At 46.4% G+C, this 15,240-nt stretch overlaps 1 protein-coding gene across 1 annotated transcript; it reads right to left on the bottom strand.

Annotated features, from left to right (window-relative positions):
* Nucleotides 1-10,161: 10,161 nt before the first annotated feature.
* SOX4 (SRY-box transcription factor 4) lies at nucleotides 10,162-15,030 on the bottom strand. Its single transcript, XM_065055202.1, has one exon. The coding sequence runs from the start codon at nucleotides 14,111-14,113 to the stop codon at nucleotides 12,818-12,820; it is 1,296 nt and encodes a 431-aa protein (XP_064911274.1). The 5' UTR covers nucleotides 14,114-15,030; the 3' UTR covers nucleotides 10,162-12,817.
* Between the last annotated feature and the right edge of the window lie 210 nt (nucleotides 15,031-15,240).

The following is a 15,240-nucleotide window of genomic DNA, read 5'->3' on the forward strand; positions in this document are numbered from 1 at the left end:
AGCACAAGGTCTCTATTAAGATACCACATACACAAATTAAGATATCTTATTTAAAAAATAAACCATTTTTTAAATTTGGTATTAGGACCACCAAAAAGCCAAAGTACAGGATCACTATCCCAAAATTAGAGAGACTTAGTAGTGTCTATCATGCATCAAGACAGTCTCATTAACATAATTTTCATCACCACATAAAGTTGATTTTTTCCTTGTTTTCTTTGGTTGTTTTCTTTTTGTCTCTTTCTATGTTTGCATACTACTATATATTTGAAATTGAAAGGTCAGGCATTATGTGTCCCTGCCTTTACAGAGATAAGGCACTGCCAGACACTTGGAACCACAGTGACAGAAATGCTAACTCAAATATATGAAATTAGTAGCTTGTTTTCCAAACGCTGAATTAATAGTTCCTTAATTTCAATTTACGCCATTGGCTTTGTTAAATGATTAGTGCCTTTAAACCTGAGAAACTCATTATGAGCATAGATGGCCAGATAAGCCTGAGGTTAGATAGGATTTAACTAGTACTTTGTTACTTTTCCTAGGTTTGACTATCACATCAACATTATTAATAAAGAAATCAGACTTACTTAAGCAGAAATCAGGAGGCAAAGTTATCAGTCTTTTACTAAAAACAAACAAAAAAACACCCACAAAACAAACAAACAAACAAACATCCCCGAAAAAACACCAAACCAAACAAACCAACCCACCACATTCTGGCAATTTGTTACTTTCTTCATACTTAAAACTACCTTGGCCAACCAGAATAAAAGGACCAAGAGATTTTAGAAAGATATTTTTAGGGTAAACTTCAAACACCTATGACTTAAGCTTGTCTTTTTTTTGCAATTCGAACCATCTACTTTGCATACATCTTAAATGTTTTGGAATAAATTTAAGGCACCTTTGCTGTGTTTTATCACATACCTAAAGGAACACTCAGTGGTAAGGCAGTCTACACTCACAAATAATCTTTTATCAACAGGATAAAAGGCTAAAAAAAAAAAAAACTTGATTGTCTAGTTTATTAAATCAATATGTCCAAGACATCCCCGTTATCAAAGGAAGAACTATATCTTTTTCATTACCCCATACCCAAAAGACTGTTAAAGACCCTGCAAATGCATTTAAATCCAAAAAGAAAGTATCACAAACTTTTGCTGCATTTTTGCTGATTAATAAATGTAAGTGCTTTTTTCAGTGACAAAAATGAAATACATCATACCTCCTGGTACAGAAAATCAAGAACCTTCTCCAGGGACCTGGTCTTCCAGGGGAGCATCATGGTAATGCCAGGACACAGAAAGTAAACAACAGCGATTAAAAGTGTAATGGTCCATTTTTCCTGTTCAATTGGGCTGAAATGCATTATGAGACACTGAAATCTGTTTCTAAAATATTGAAAGACACGGTGACAGTTCAGCTCACCAACCACAGACCAGCCAGTTAATGTAACAGTTAGTTAGGACTGACTCTGCAGAAGCACTTGTGCACTAAACTCCACGATGGTGCAGGGGCAGAAATCACAAAATCACAGAAATATTTGGGTTGGAAGTGACCTCTGGAGATCATCTAATCCAACCCACAGTGTTTATATACATATATATATATATATATATATATATATATATATAAAAATATATATATATATAAAAATAACCCACTTCAGCCAAAACTGCTGTTACTTTCTTACTAGTGTCAGAAAATATTAATTATTTTTCTATCATGATAAAAGTGTGTAAATTAAGAATATGTGTAAATATATGTCAAAATACTTAAGTATATACAGCTGTAGTATGTATATAATCCTCATGTTTAGCAAAATGAAATACTGAATTACACAAGCCAATGAGAATCAGCCTTTATTTAGAAAAATACCTAGGAAGCACAGATGCAAAACAAGATGAAAATCAATTATTTAAATCAAGGTTTCCATCTTGACAACTTAAATCATGATTAAAATTGGCAATTTAAATTACTTTGATCTAAATCAGTCCCCTTGATGTGAAACCAGACCATTTTGTTTGTCATCATTATTGTTCTCAGAGCACCCTGATGAAAAAAATTATTTGTAAATGTGCACATGTGGATATTTCTTGATGAATATGCTTTGCTCTACATGTTTGCAATTAATTTATGACAAGAAGAGCATTAAATACACCTTAGCATACCTATGATACAACTCTGTTTACTAAGAAATATTAAATGGTAATTTCATTTTCTGAGTGATACAATTTTCCATTCTTTCATAATCATGGATTCATAGAATAGTTTGGGTTGGAAGAGACCTTTAAAATCATCTAGTCCAACTCCCTTGCAATAAGCAGGAACATCTTCAACCAGATCAGGTTGCTCAGAGCCCTTGTTGGAGGAAAACTTAGTATTAACCAAATTTCAGTTAATCAACAGACCCATCAGTCACAAACAGAGATACAAAAGCCAAAAAAACAGACCTGCCATTTAGCATTCAGCATCCTTCAGAGAAGACTACACAAATGTCTGCAAACTACAGCTGATGGCCACAGGACACCAGGTCCTATGTAGAGTGTTAGGGTCACCCAGACTAACACAAGCACAACTCTCGAACACGTCCACAGCCCATTTCATCAGCTGTAGATGGCTATAGGCAAAAGGCTCTTCAGACTTGCCTTTTTCACCTGCATTCCTGAAGAAGCATCATACACATGTCTTCATCCATCACCCATCCATAATTTTCACAGAGGGGAGGTGAGGTCCCAAAGAGACCAGAGACTTTGCAAAGGGAGATGCCCAGGGGAAGGGAGAAAGGCCCAGACCTCAGCTTAAATGAGCTCCTGGAGCGTGGATGGGAGTCCCAGGTGGGTCTGGGAAGGGGAACAAAGGTCCCTGCCAGACAGGTTGCAGCAGGGAGTAGCGCACCAAGTGGATATCAGAGAGTTCACTCAATGGAGCTCTCCTGAGATGTGGATCTGTAGAAACCAGGGTCCGTTGGGTCACACAATGATTTACTGATGTCTTCACCTCAGATGCCAATGAAACCTCAGCCTTTGTAACCTCAGCCTGTGGTTAACGAGCCAAGCAGTTTGTATCCTCTGCCTGGATAAAACAAAGATACAGTTTTGCACTTCCACTAGGTCTACCAGCCTTCCTTCTACTTCTGTCTCAATCACTGCCATAAGGCACCGTTAGTCACCAGCAATAATTTTGCTTTAATGTTCAGGCTATGCTTAAATAGTACTGGGCTTTTTTTTTAAACTTCCCTTCTTGAAGTTCATATCACTTTGGGGCCCAACTACTGCAGCAGCTTTATCCCAGGCCTTGATAAGCATTACCTCTCTCCCTTTCTTCCCACACATCCAGACTTTCTGATTCAGTGCTTATTTTCTCAGCCCATGAACTTAAGTAGGATAACCTAGTCTGTGCTCTTCTCCCCTGGCCCTCTCTCACAAGTTTGCTTGTTATGGTTTTGTATTTTCCCCAATAACCAGAAATACTTTGGAAGAGATCCCTGTTCACCAGTACAAATTTATGGGTGTACTCTTCCAAATCTGTCATTTATACCTGTTGTCATCTGTGACACCTGCAAAGCATAAAAGAGCAGCTAGCTTAGGCTACTGTTGTAGTGAGATTAGTGCTGACAAACTGAATGGTAACATCGTTACTTTGTTTTCTGCTCATATCCATGGCTGCTTTTCTGTCATACATTTAAACTACAAACAATCTGAAGTGGAGCTTCTCTTTTTGTCCTGTACTTATAGTGCACCAAGGACATGAGCTGCTGATCTGTGATTAAGGGCATCAACAACTACATAAAAACAATAATAATAGAAGAAAGATAAGAGGAGAAGACACCATGATTTAGTTTCTATATAAGCCTGGAACAATTTGTTAATGAAATTAAGATGCTTCCTTTATGTAATTATCAGTGAGTATGTCAGCCAAGTCTAACTCACAGTGTGTATCTTTCACTGTGATAACACAGTATTTTAGAACTACATGAAACACACAATTTAGATAAGCTAAGCTAGAATTTATGATCCTTCATTTGTGATCAGTTCCAGAGCACTAGTGTGCATTTTCAATTTGAGATAGGGAAGCAAAAGCTTCATGTCTGAGTTCTTAAAAGCAAGGAGGGAGCTCAAAGAACACTTTCACACTTTATCCCCCCTAAAGTTGATCCAAGAGAACAAACCCAAACATTTTGAAAATACGCTGTTTTTCTCCTTTTTAAAAAAATAAATGAGAATGTAAAAATGTAAAAATTTATTCTTATTCTGCTCCATTACTCTGTTTTATAGAAACATAATACATTTTAATGTATTAGTTAAAAAGCCATTACACCTGGTGAAACAGTTCAACTTCAATATATCTGCTTTTACCTATAGCTCATACTTCACAGCATGAGAAGCTGATCCAAAGGAAAGCAGCATACCAAGATTTTCCAAATCACATTGTGATTTGTTTACAGGAAGACCAGGTATTAATCTGAAAATGCCTGTTTACGACCTCCTGTTTTATCCACTGTACCACTTGTTTCCCTACAGCTAGAACTAGAATTATACATATTCTTTCATTAGAAAATAATAACGTTGTTTTCTTATTATATAAATTATTTTCTGGAAAAACTGAATATTACAGAAAATATGTCCCTTCCTGGAAATTAAGTCCTCAAGTTATGCACATTTAAAGCACGTAAGTACTTATATGTAAACAAGACCTATCTCATATAGTGTTAAATTATTTTAACTTTCTAGGTACCCTAAGTCTGAATCAATGACATCACATGAGAAGCCATACCTCAAGTGCCACATTTCTGAATCATACCAAACCCTAGGTATATATACCAGACTCTGCCTTGTCTGAGAATATCTGAATTTGTTTTCATAGAACTAAATCCAGACCCAGGTGTTCAAGTCTAGAGAAATGCCCAGATTCCCCTGTAAACTGTAATTCCCTTTGCCACTCACCACTCCCACACCATCCTGTGTGACCCGCTGTCGTCAGCACACCAGTCACTTTCTGTCCGGTCACTGTACCCTCATCAGTGACCATCCCACTGTGGCAGTAATTACAGCTTCAGCACTTCCAGGGTCCTGGCAAGATTCAGATGTTTGCTTTGCTTTCTTGAGAGGGACAGACTGTGAGCTGCATGAGGCCACAAACTTCAGACAGGCTGCTAAAGCAAAAAGTCACTCTATTACGTTTTCTCTGACACATCAAGAATTTGCCCATTTGAAAGGTGTGGGTGGATTTTAACCTGAGTACACAGGTTTTGGTGAGCTGTGTTGAGATCATGCAGTCAGATCCTGTCTGGTTTCATAGCAATCCCACTTGTTCAAAACAGTCAACCTGAGCAACAGCCTTTTAAATTATTGTTAGATACCAGCTGTTTTCATTTAGCTTTCAGAAACACAGTCACAGTTTGTACCCAGCTTGGTGCTATTTTTGAGGCAGACAATGTGTAGAGACACCCTCATCTGAGAGCCTCGGACTAAGCTTGAGATGATAATGTAGCTTGGGTACATCTTGGATACATCTTAAATTAGATTTCTTTTCATTCTACTGCATTTTCATTCTATATTAGGCAGTGCCTTTTGCAAGGGAAAGAGATGAATGTTGAAACAATAAAAATGGGTTCGGGAAAGCAGGAAAGATGTAATGTTTAGGGTCCACTGAATGGGAATTTACAATTCTAAGATAATATTAGCAAAATTCCTCCTGAAGAAGGTTAGGAAGACATCTAGGAAGAAGCAAGGCCAGAGAAAGGAATGTAAACTGGGGCAAGGGAAAGCCCAGGAAGAAACCAAGGATTACTGAGAGAGCAAAAAAAGGAAAGATAAGAAGGCAAATCAGTATAGTATGAGTTTTGTCTAGCATTTTGCTGGAATAACAGTGTCAAACACGACTCAAAGTCCACAATTCCCCTGACTGATGCCAGGTCTGGCTTTCTACTTCTACCTAATTCCCATAATTTTGGAAGACCAATATGGGCCCCTTGCAAACGACCTGCCAGTCTTACTCTTGTTTCTGCTAGTCCTTTTCCTCCTCCTGTTCAAGCAAGTTGATGATGCCTATGATAAGGACAGGATACACAGGGGTGCATGAAGAGGCTGGTCAGCATTTGTTAGCACTCAATAAAATGGCATCAAGGCTGGGTTATGGACAGCAAACCTTCTCTGCCACAAAACAATCAATGTCACCCACCAGCAGCCACTGTTATATTGTCCTTTGCTTCAAATAAACTCACTTAAAAGGAAAGATGTAATAGGAGACACTGGAGTTTGGGGGTACTCTTCTACCACACGGGAAGAGAATTAAACTTTGTTTGTGAAACACATGGAGGAACTAGTAAAGGGGGAGAAAGCATACCAGGAGTTACTGCACTACAAGGAAAAAGGGCACAGAGATGTATTAGGAAATGTTGCTTAGGCATGCCTATGAATTATGCCTAAATCATATGCCAGGGGATTTAACTCTGTTGGTGGTCTATAGGTTGGTTACTACAAGTTCAGTAAATGCTACTCCTCACCTTGAGATGATTATGTACAGTGCACAAAACAGAGCAATCGCTGACCAGGTAAGTTCTGCATAAGTCAGTTACCTTTTGTGCCACGATATAACCATCTTGGAGACAATCACATTTATTTTCCTTGTGTTGATGACAAAAATCACAGCTGATGTTTAGAGCTCTTTTGAAGACCCTGCAGAGGAAAGGTTGAAATGGCAGGCGGCAGATAATCACTTTTGAACTCTGGCACATCAAGATGATCACAACATCTGTAGACCCAGGAGGTCACATTGTAATAGCTTGTTAATGCCTTCAGAGCTTTTCAGGGATCTTTATGGAGTTATTCTACATGAACAATTAACCCTAATATATGCATTCAAAACCTAGATCCAACATGCAGAGTAAAAAGCCCTAGAGAGATGGGTTAAGCCCTAACCTGCTACTTTTCCCACTTTCTTATGGAAGCAGATACGGCAGAGGAGGGGCTGGCCAGCGTGAATACTCTGCACCCACATGGCTACTACTGTGTCATGTACTATGTAAGCACATGCCATGACAGCTAACGGGGCAGGGAGGGGGGGGGCAGCACTGGGGAGTCCTCTAGCTCAATCCTGTCCTTTCTGCTCAGTCAGGTTGTATCTTCTGGCAGTATAATGTGAGAGTACGAAGCTTGAAAATGTGCTCAGCATCACTGACTCCCAGGGAACTCTACTTTGGTGTTGGAAAAGAAAGAAAATACAACACAATTTATGCATGCAGTCACATCACATGCTGCTTCACAAGAAAGGGAAGGAAATGAAATGATACACAGGGGAGGCAGACCTGATTACTGAAAATTATATATACACTCTCGAGGTGAACAGCCTTCATCTAATTTGAAGGTAAATTAATGATTTACAAAGCGGTATGGTCTATTAAAAATAAATTTTAGTGACAGACATGCAGCCTATTATGGTGATTTTTCATTCAAATCTTCTAGTTCAATTATTTTCTGTATCTCTGTGCACTGTGAGACAAACTGATGGAGAAACAGCAAAGAGCTATACAGATCAGTGGCTTAGCAAAAGATGAAGAAGAGAGAAAATTATCACAGTATAAGAACAGACAAAATTACCTATTCTAAAGTTAAAATAGAAAACTGAAACTTCTTTTTTTTTTTTTTTTTTTTTTTTTTACTCAGCACATGAATGAATTCACTCAGCCATTACCACATTACCACAAGTTGTTGCAGAGGCTGCAAGCAAGAAGGGGATGCCATGGAGGATAGAACAAATTAACAGAGCGGGATTCACCGGTGACAATGACCACGTGTGGCTGTAGAAGTCTTTGAAATGCTGATTACCAGAGGCCAGGTGAAGGCACAGCAGGGAAGGAGCAATCCTGCTTTGCCTTGTTTGCTTGAGTGTGGTTGCAGCTTCCAGGGGGAAGGCTGGGGCCCCTCACACCAGCTGGAGCAGAGGCCCTGGGACGGCAGTGGGAGGAAACGACAGCTACAGCAATTTCGAATTGGAGATTTCACCACACTGTGGAAATGCTCCTCTTTATAGGTGCCCAACATGTTCACCGACAACCAAGAGAGGATCTGGTGTTAGGCAAACCTATGGTCAGACATCAGTTGTGATTCTTAAAATCTAGTTTTCTTTTAATTTAGATCTTCATTAAAAATCCTTGCAGTAATTTTATTAACTTTCCAGTTTGCTAATAGGCTACTAGTTTTCCTTCCAAAACATTCATATTAGAAATATGATCTATTAAAAAAAAAAAAAAGAAGAAGAAGAAAAAGGAGTATATTTGGTATATGTATATAACCTTGTGTGGTTTAGTTCGGGATACTTCTCTAGTGAGAGACTTGCCTTGCTCCATATTGCAGGCAGCAAGGAACATGTGACTATTTCCCATTTCTCTATATATGCACGTGTCATCTTGTGTGAATATAGATATATATTTTAGTCTGACTTTCTCTTAGCTATCTGGAGGCAACAACTTGTGTCACCAAAGAGCCCCAGAGAAACAATCCGTTTGGCAACACTGGATTTTATTATAATGGAGAACAAAAACAGCATACACAGGAAACCATAAAACCCCTCAAGTTAACTGTAGCCAACGGCAAAGAGGCCTGGAGCAGTGGCAGCAAGCCCGGCTCAGGTGGGGCTGCAGGCCAAGCCTGTCGCCTGCAAGTGGCTGCAGTTTGATGTTGTCACCTGTCCCATCACCACCCCTGTCTGTTTTTCTTCCCTGATTTCGACTTGTGCTCAAGCCCAAGATAAAATACATCGATAACCACACGGCACGGGCACAGCAACGTGCTCAAGGTGGGAGTGTTCGGGGGCAGCCCCCCAGCAGGGATCCTGCCCACCCCACCCCGGGGAGGATGCCCCGACACCCCTGTGGCGAGTCCCGGGATGTGTCGAGTCCGCAGGCAGAGACATCTGATTTGCAAATGGCCTTGGGAAGGAAAGGCACTGTATGCAAAAGGCGAACCAGGAAACCTCCCGGGCAATGGGCGGCGTGGAGCTGCTGATGGGGCTTTTTGCATGGCAAATACAACACAGGAATTCACGGGGATAAGGCTGGGCAAACATTAACCTCCTGTGCCGGTGGCTTTGCGAAACAGCCGGCACAACGTCTCTTTTCGTTTGTTGCTCCTTTTTCATGGAAAAGAGTTTATGGCTCAAAGCCAGCTGTAAATTAACAGCTAAGTGAAACCATTATGTCAGTGGGATGCTTTGAGCGGTTTACAAAACACTGTTCAAGGTACGATGCATATTGCTATGCAGGAGGGGAAGGCAGGCGGGTACCCGTGAGGCTACGGTCGAATCCCAAGGAGGTCACCGGCCCTCTGGCCGGCCGGGACATCCCCCACCCCGGTGGGCAGCGCGAAGCTGGGGCAAGGACTGCCCCGGGCCCCCTGGACCCCCCCGGGCCTCCGCCCCACGCATTCACATAGCTAATGGCACGGATGGCCGGGCGTTTGCAAGCGCTTTGCATTAGAAAGACTTCCATTACAGGTGCCCAGGAGGAACTATTTGGGGTGGGAGGTGGGCAGCGGGACCCACTGCTGCCGGGGTCTAGCGCGGCTTGCTCGCTCCCGCGGTTCACACCCAGAAAGTACAGACAAAAAGAAAATACAAAACAAAACAAAAAACCAAAACGCAAATCAACAACACCAACAAACTCCACACAACTCTTAAGAGGGAAAATAATCTCAACGGACGGTGCCAGGCCGAGCTGCCCGGGAGGAGAGGCATGGCCCGCTTGCCTCCCGGCTATAACGCACCGCCGGGAGCTGCGGAGAAGCAAATCCCCCACACCGCCGGCCTCGCCGTGCAGCTGCGCAACACGGGCTCCTCCCGCCCCCGTCACCTGGAGCTGACCGCTCAACTGCACGAAGCCGCCGAGCCCGGGCCTCTCTTCCCGGCGGCCTCGGCTATTCCCCAGCCGGGCCCCAGCGCCCCCCGTCCCCGGGAGGAGGGCGGTTCAGCGTGGCGGCCGCCCCTCCCCTGGTCCCTCCCGGCGGGCCGGCCGTGGGGCGGTGGCTCCGCGCTGCCGCCGAGGCCGGGCCGGGCCGGGCCGGCGGTTCGTCGGGCTGCAGGCGCCACAGCCGGACAGGGGAGAAAAACCCGCCCGGAGCGGGCCGGGGCCGTAACAATGATGACAAGAGCAGCCCAGTGTTAGGGTTCAGTTCCAGCTGATTTTATTTCCTTCCCGAAGAAAAAAAAACAAAACAAAACAAACAAACAAACAAAAAAGGTTATTTACAGAAGGTATATCAACAATCTGACAGGCAGTGAACTTGACATAGTTAGCTGGCATGATATTTTTTTTTCTTCTTTCCCAACGTTGCGCTGTGGGTGATCGTTAGACAAAAAAAAAAAAAAATGCTACACAGCATATTGCACAGGATGGATGACCAAAAAAAAAAAAAAAAACAAAAAGAACGAAAAAAGTTAAACCCTTAACGGAACCACCTCATTAGGCAGACGTCCTAGTGCCTGTCATGTTATATTAACATACATAAACACACAATCTTCTTTTTTGCTTATTATAATACAGACTTAAATGTACAAAGATGTTTTCACTTTCTTCATCTTAAACACAACAGCTATAAACCTGAATACATATGCTATCATCATGCCATAAGAGACTAAAACAATTATATTTAGCGACAAGTAGAAAGGATTAAATAGTCAAATACGAGAATGAAAAACGCAGTACAATAGTGTCGCGAACTCAAACCGGCATTTCGATAGATCCAGTGGTTTAAACGGCACGTTTTTGCTTATAAAAAAGTGCAAACGATGTGGTTTACAAGTTAAAGGTACAGGATCCCTTCTGTGTAAATGCACCAGTTGCTTGACTTCATTTCGGGACAGGTTTTTCCCCAAGCCGGTAGCATACAGTGTATCCGCCTTCGTCCTCCCTCTCCCCCCGGGCTGCCCCGGCCCCCTCCGCCCCCCTCCCCGGGGGACGACTAGGGGCCGTGAAGCGGGCGCTGGCGGCGAGGGATGCTGTCCCTTTAAGATGCCTGCAGATTGGAGTGTAAACATGGACAAAATAGGGGCTGATTCGTGGGTGTGAGAGTGTGAGTGAGCGTGAGCGCGCACACGCGTGTGAAATACTAACCAGCGGCCCTGTTGTTAAAAATCAGGAAATCCAAACAGCGATTTACACCGATTTACACCCCCTTTATATATTTTTTACAAAAATACACTGAGAAAATAATCAAACGTTTTCATCTCTCTTTTCTTTTGTTTTTAAAAGTGTCAAAAGTCTACATTTAAATATAAAAAAATTAAAAGTTAAAACTCTAGCCCTTCAGTGAAGGAGACATAAAAATGGTGCGGGTAACAACGAGAACTACCAAAAAAGGACAAAGAAATACAAGTCAAAAATGTTTGGCCAGTATAAATACGTCCACTTATAAAATGGCATCTGATTACATTTACAAGGAAAAAATAAACAAAAACAAAACCACAAAACAATACGAGGATGGAGCATCGGTGAGAAAAAAAACAGTCTTTTCATTTACAGCTATAAGGAACAAACACATACATACTCTGAGAAAAATTTTGGTCCTGAATTTTCTTTTTTTAAAGTCCAGCACAGATTTGAGTTGCGTTTGAATCCTTTAAAGAGTTAAGAATGAAAAAAAGCTGGTGATATTTTTGTAGGAATCAAACATAGCGCCATCTATCTGCTTTTATATTATCCTAACACTAATTTTTAACTGTTCAACAGTCTTACAGAAATCTTAAAAAGATAGACATGATAACATGCTATATTAAACCCCACCAGTGAAATAATCCAACACCATCACGATTCTGAGTAAGAAGAAAAAAACTACCTTTTTTTTTTCGGTCTTTTTTTTTTTTTTTTTTTTTCGAAAAGCCATCGCCCTCCATTTCCCCTGTACCACATCATGACAGAAACTGTTCCCATTCGGTCTCTGTTTCAAAAGTTTTCAGTGTTCTTGAAGTTTCAGCCTTATTCTTCTCTCTACATTTGACATAAGGTGACTGAGAAAAGCGCTGCCGCCACCTCGTCTGTACGTGCAAATCCATTTCAGTTTATTATTATCTTCCTCCCACCGTATTTCCAAAACAGCTCTCAAGTCTAGCTCTTCTTTGCTTAGCTAGGATCTTAGTCCAGCTCCCAGTTCCATCTGCCTCCTCCTCCTCCCATCATCGTCCTCCTCTCACTGCAGAAGAAACCGGGACAGGATTTCTCCCGGAAAACGTGAACCTTGCAGGGGCTTGGGTGGATTTGTTTGTTTTTCTCCTTTTTTTCAAGCAGTTCTAATCGCTCTTTCACACGAAAGGGCGAATGCTCAAGTCATCCAGTGTGCGCTCAGCACAGTGCATCGCTCCCCCTCCTCTTTATTCGTATAAAGTGGGCAATAACAAAGAACCCAGAGGTGTGTGTGGTTCCCCCCCCTCCCACCCGCCGCTTCTCTGTTTCTCTTTTCAGGAAATAAAAAGGAAAAGGAAAGAGACAGCGTCTCGTTCCCACCAGTCTCTGTAAAATCAACGTCAGGCTCGTCTCCCGGAGGGGGTGTGTGCGGGTCCGTCTCCAGCCAGAGGATAGGGACTGCTGGCCGTTCTGCACGGAGAGGGCGATCCCGCTCCCGCCGCTGCTCTTCCCCAGCACATAAGGCAGTCTCATCAGACCCTTCCCGAACCAAAAAAAAAAAAAAAAAAAAAAAGGGAAGGAAAAAAAAAAAAAAAAGAAGAAACAAAAACAACAACGAAACAAAAGCCCCCGGCGGGGTGGTCGAGTCCTGCCGACAACGTGCCTCTGTGCCTCCTCCAGCACGGCCCGGCTCTCGCTTCAGTAAGTGAAGACCAGGTTGGAAATGCTGGACTCCAGCCAGTCCCCCGAGATCATCTCACTTACCTCCGGCGTGCAGTAGTCCGGGAACTCGAAGTGCGAGCCCGAGCCGGGCTCGAAGTTAAAATCTAGGTCCCGGTCGAGCACCGAGGAGCTGAAGCTGCCCAGGGACATGCTCTCAAAGCCGGGGCTGGGGTTCAGGTCCAAGAGGTCGTCCTCAAACTCGTCGTCCGACGAAGAGGAACCGGAGGAGGAAGAGGACGAGGAGTGGGAGGACGCGGAGGAGGAATGCGCCGTCGAGGGGGCCGGGGAGGAGGCACGCAGGCTGGTGTAGCTGCGGTGATCCGAGGGCGAACCCGAGCCGCAGGGCGAGGGGCAGGCGGCGCCGCCACAGTCCCCGTCGGGCCGCCCTGCCCCGCCGCCCCCTTCCTCGTAGAGGCTCAAAGGGTCGCCGGCCTCCGCCGAACTGCTCAGTGTGGGGCTGCCAGGCACAGCGCTGCCGGGTGAGGCGGAAGCGGCCGCCGCCTGCCCGCTCCCGAAGATGTAAACCCGCTTCAGCTTCTTCTCGGCCAGTGGCTTCCCGGGACCTGCGGGCGCGCCCGCCGCCCCCCGGGGCTTGTACAGCGCCTGGTGCTCGGGCGGCAGCAGCGCGGCCGGCGGCTCCCCGGAGAAGGGGGAGGCCTTGCCGCCCGCCGCCGCCTTGCTGTGGGGCTTGCCGCCCGCGCCGCCGCCGCCCGCGGGGGAGGGCTTGGAGCCGCCGCCGCTTTTCTTCGGGGCGGGTTTCCCGGAGGCCGCGGGGCCACCGGTGCCGCCGCCCGCGCTGCCCCCGCCGGCGCCGCCCCCGCCGCCCTTGTCCGCCTTGTCGCCGGGCTTGGCGGAGCTGTTGCCCGACTTCACCTTCTTCCTGGGCCGGTACTTGTAGTCGGGGTAGTCCGCCATGTGCTTGAGGCGCAGCCGCTCCGCCTCCCGGATGAAGGGAATCTTGTCGCTGTCCTTGAGCAGCTTCCAGCGCTTGCCCAGGCGCTTGGAGATCTCGGCGTTGTGCATATCGGGGGATTGCTCCATGATCTTCCGCCGCTCGATCTGCGACCACACCATGAAAGCGTTCATGGGCCGCTTGATGTGCCCGCTGGGCGTCTTGCACCAGCTCGGGTCGTCCGCCTTGCCCCCCGTGGAGGCGGTGGAGCCCGGCGTCGGGGAGGAGGCGATGCCCAGCTCGATGCCGGCCCCGGAGTCTGAGGTCTCCGCGGCCAGCAGCGCCTCCGTGTTCTCCGCCGTGTTGGTCTGCTGCACCATCGCGACGGCGAGGGTCTCGCCGGGGCTCAGCGCCGCTCCGGCGCGGGGCAGGGCGCGCAACTTCTCACAGCGGCACCGGCGCGGCGCAGCCGGCCGCGCAGCTCCCCGCAGCCGCGCCCCCGCTCCCCGCACTACTTGTACTTCCACACCGGCGCCTCGTCCCCGGCGGCGCGGTCCTCTGCCCGTCGAGGCGGCGGCGGGACCGCCCGCGGTCACACAGAGTTTCTGCAAAAGCAGCGCCGCAAGCCGCCAGTCCAAGTTTGCTTTTTTTTTCTTAGAGTGCTTTGGGCTTTTTTTTTTTTTTTTGGAGGGGGGTGTCGCTCTGCTTTTTTTCCTCACCACCTCGGGTCTCCCCCCTCCCCGAAGCAGCTGGTCCAGTTCACAAGTGCTTTTCGCCCGCCCCAGGCGTTTCAGAAGAGCAGCGCGCCCGCCGCCGAAAGTCTCGCAGCGCTGGGCACGGCCAGCGTGCACCGCCGCGGGGGAAGGGGGAGGCGGCGCGCCCCCAAAGCCCCGAAAACCCCGGCTCCAGGACTCGTCGTGGCGGCGGAGTCGGCGACCAGGAGTTTGTGCAGGTAGAATTTGTCACTTGCGAGGTACTGAGCGAAAAGAAAACCCCTCAGGAAAAGAAAAAAAAAAAAAAGGAAAGAATAATTGTAAATTGGAAAAAATCCCCGAGGAAAAAAAAAAGCGCTCGTGCATGAGCGAGTGAGTACGTCCCCGGCAGGAAGAGCAGCGAGCCGGGCACCCAGCCCCGTCCTCCTCCTCTTTCTCCGCCGCCGGTGCTGCCGCCGCTCCGCGCGCGCGGAGCCCCGCCGCGCCCCCCGCCGACCCGCGCGCCTGCCTGCCCGCCGGGCGATGCCCCGCGCCCCCCGCGCGCCGCGCCGCGCTCCGCCGGCTGCAGCTGAGAGCGGACCCCGCGCCCGCCCCGCGCCGCTTTATCCGTTCGCAGCGCGCCCGCCCGCCAATCGCGCGCTGTATCCAACGCCTCCGCGTGCCAAGCCCCGCCCGTCGTCCCGCGATTGGCGGCTGCCGCCGCGCGGTAATAATCGCCGCGTGCAATGAGAAGCGCCCGCGCTGACCTCATTCCCGGCGGCGGGGCGAACTTTTTAAAAGGGGCAGGAGGGCAG

This window comes from Columba livia, chromosome 2, assembly GCF_036013475.1.
Source record: "Columba livia isolate bColLiv1 breed racing homer chromosome 2, bColLiv1.pat.W.v2, whole genome shotgun sequence".
Taxonomy (NCBI): domain Eukaryota; kingdom Metazoa; phylum Chordata; class Aves; order Columbiformes; family Columbidae; genus Columba; species Columba livia.

Bases quoted from the DNA above. Each gene is read 5' to 3' on its own strand.
- SOX4 (XM_065055202.1), bottom strand. From the start codon at position 14,113: ATGGTGCAGCAGACCAACACGGCGGAGAACACGGAGGCGCTGCTGGCC.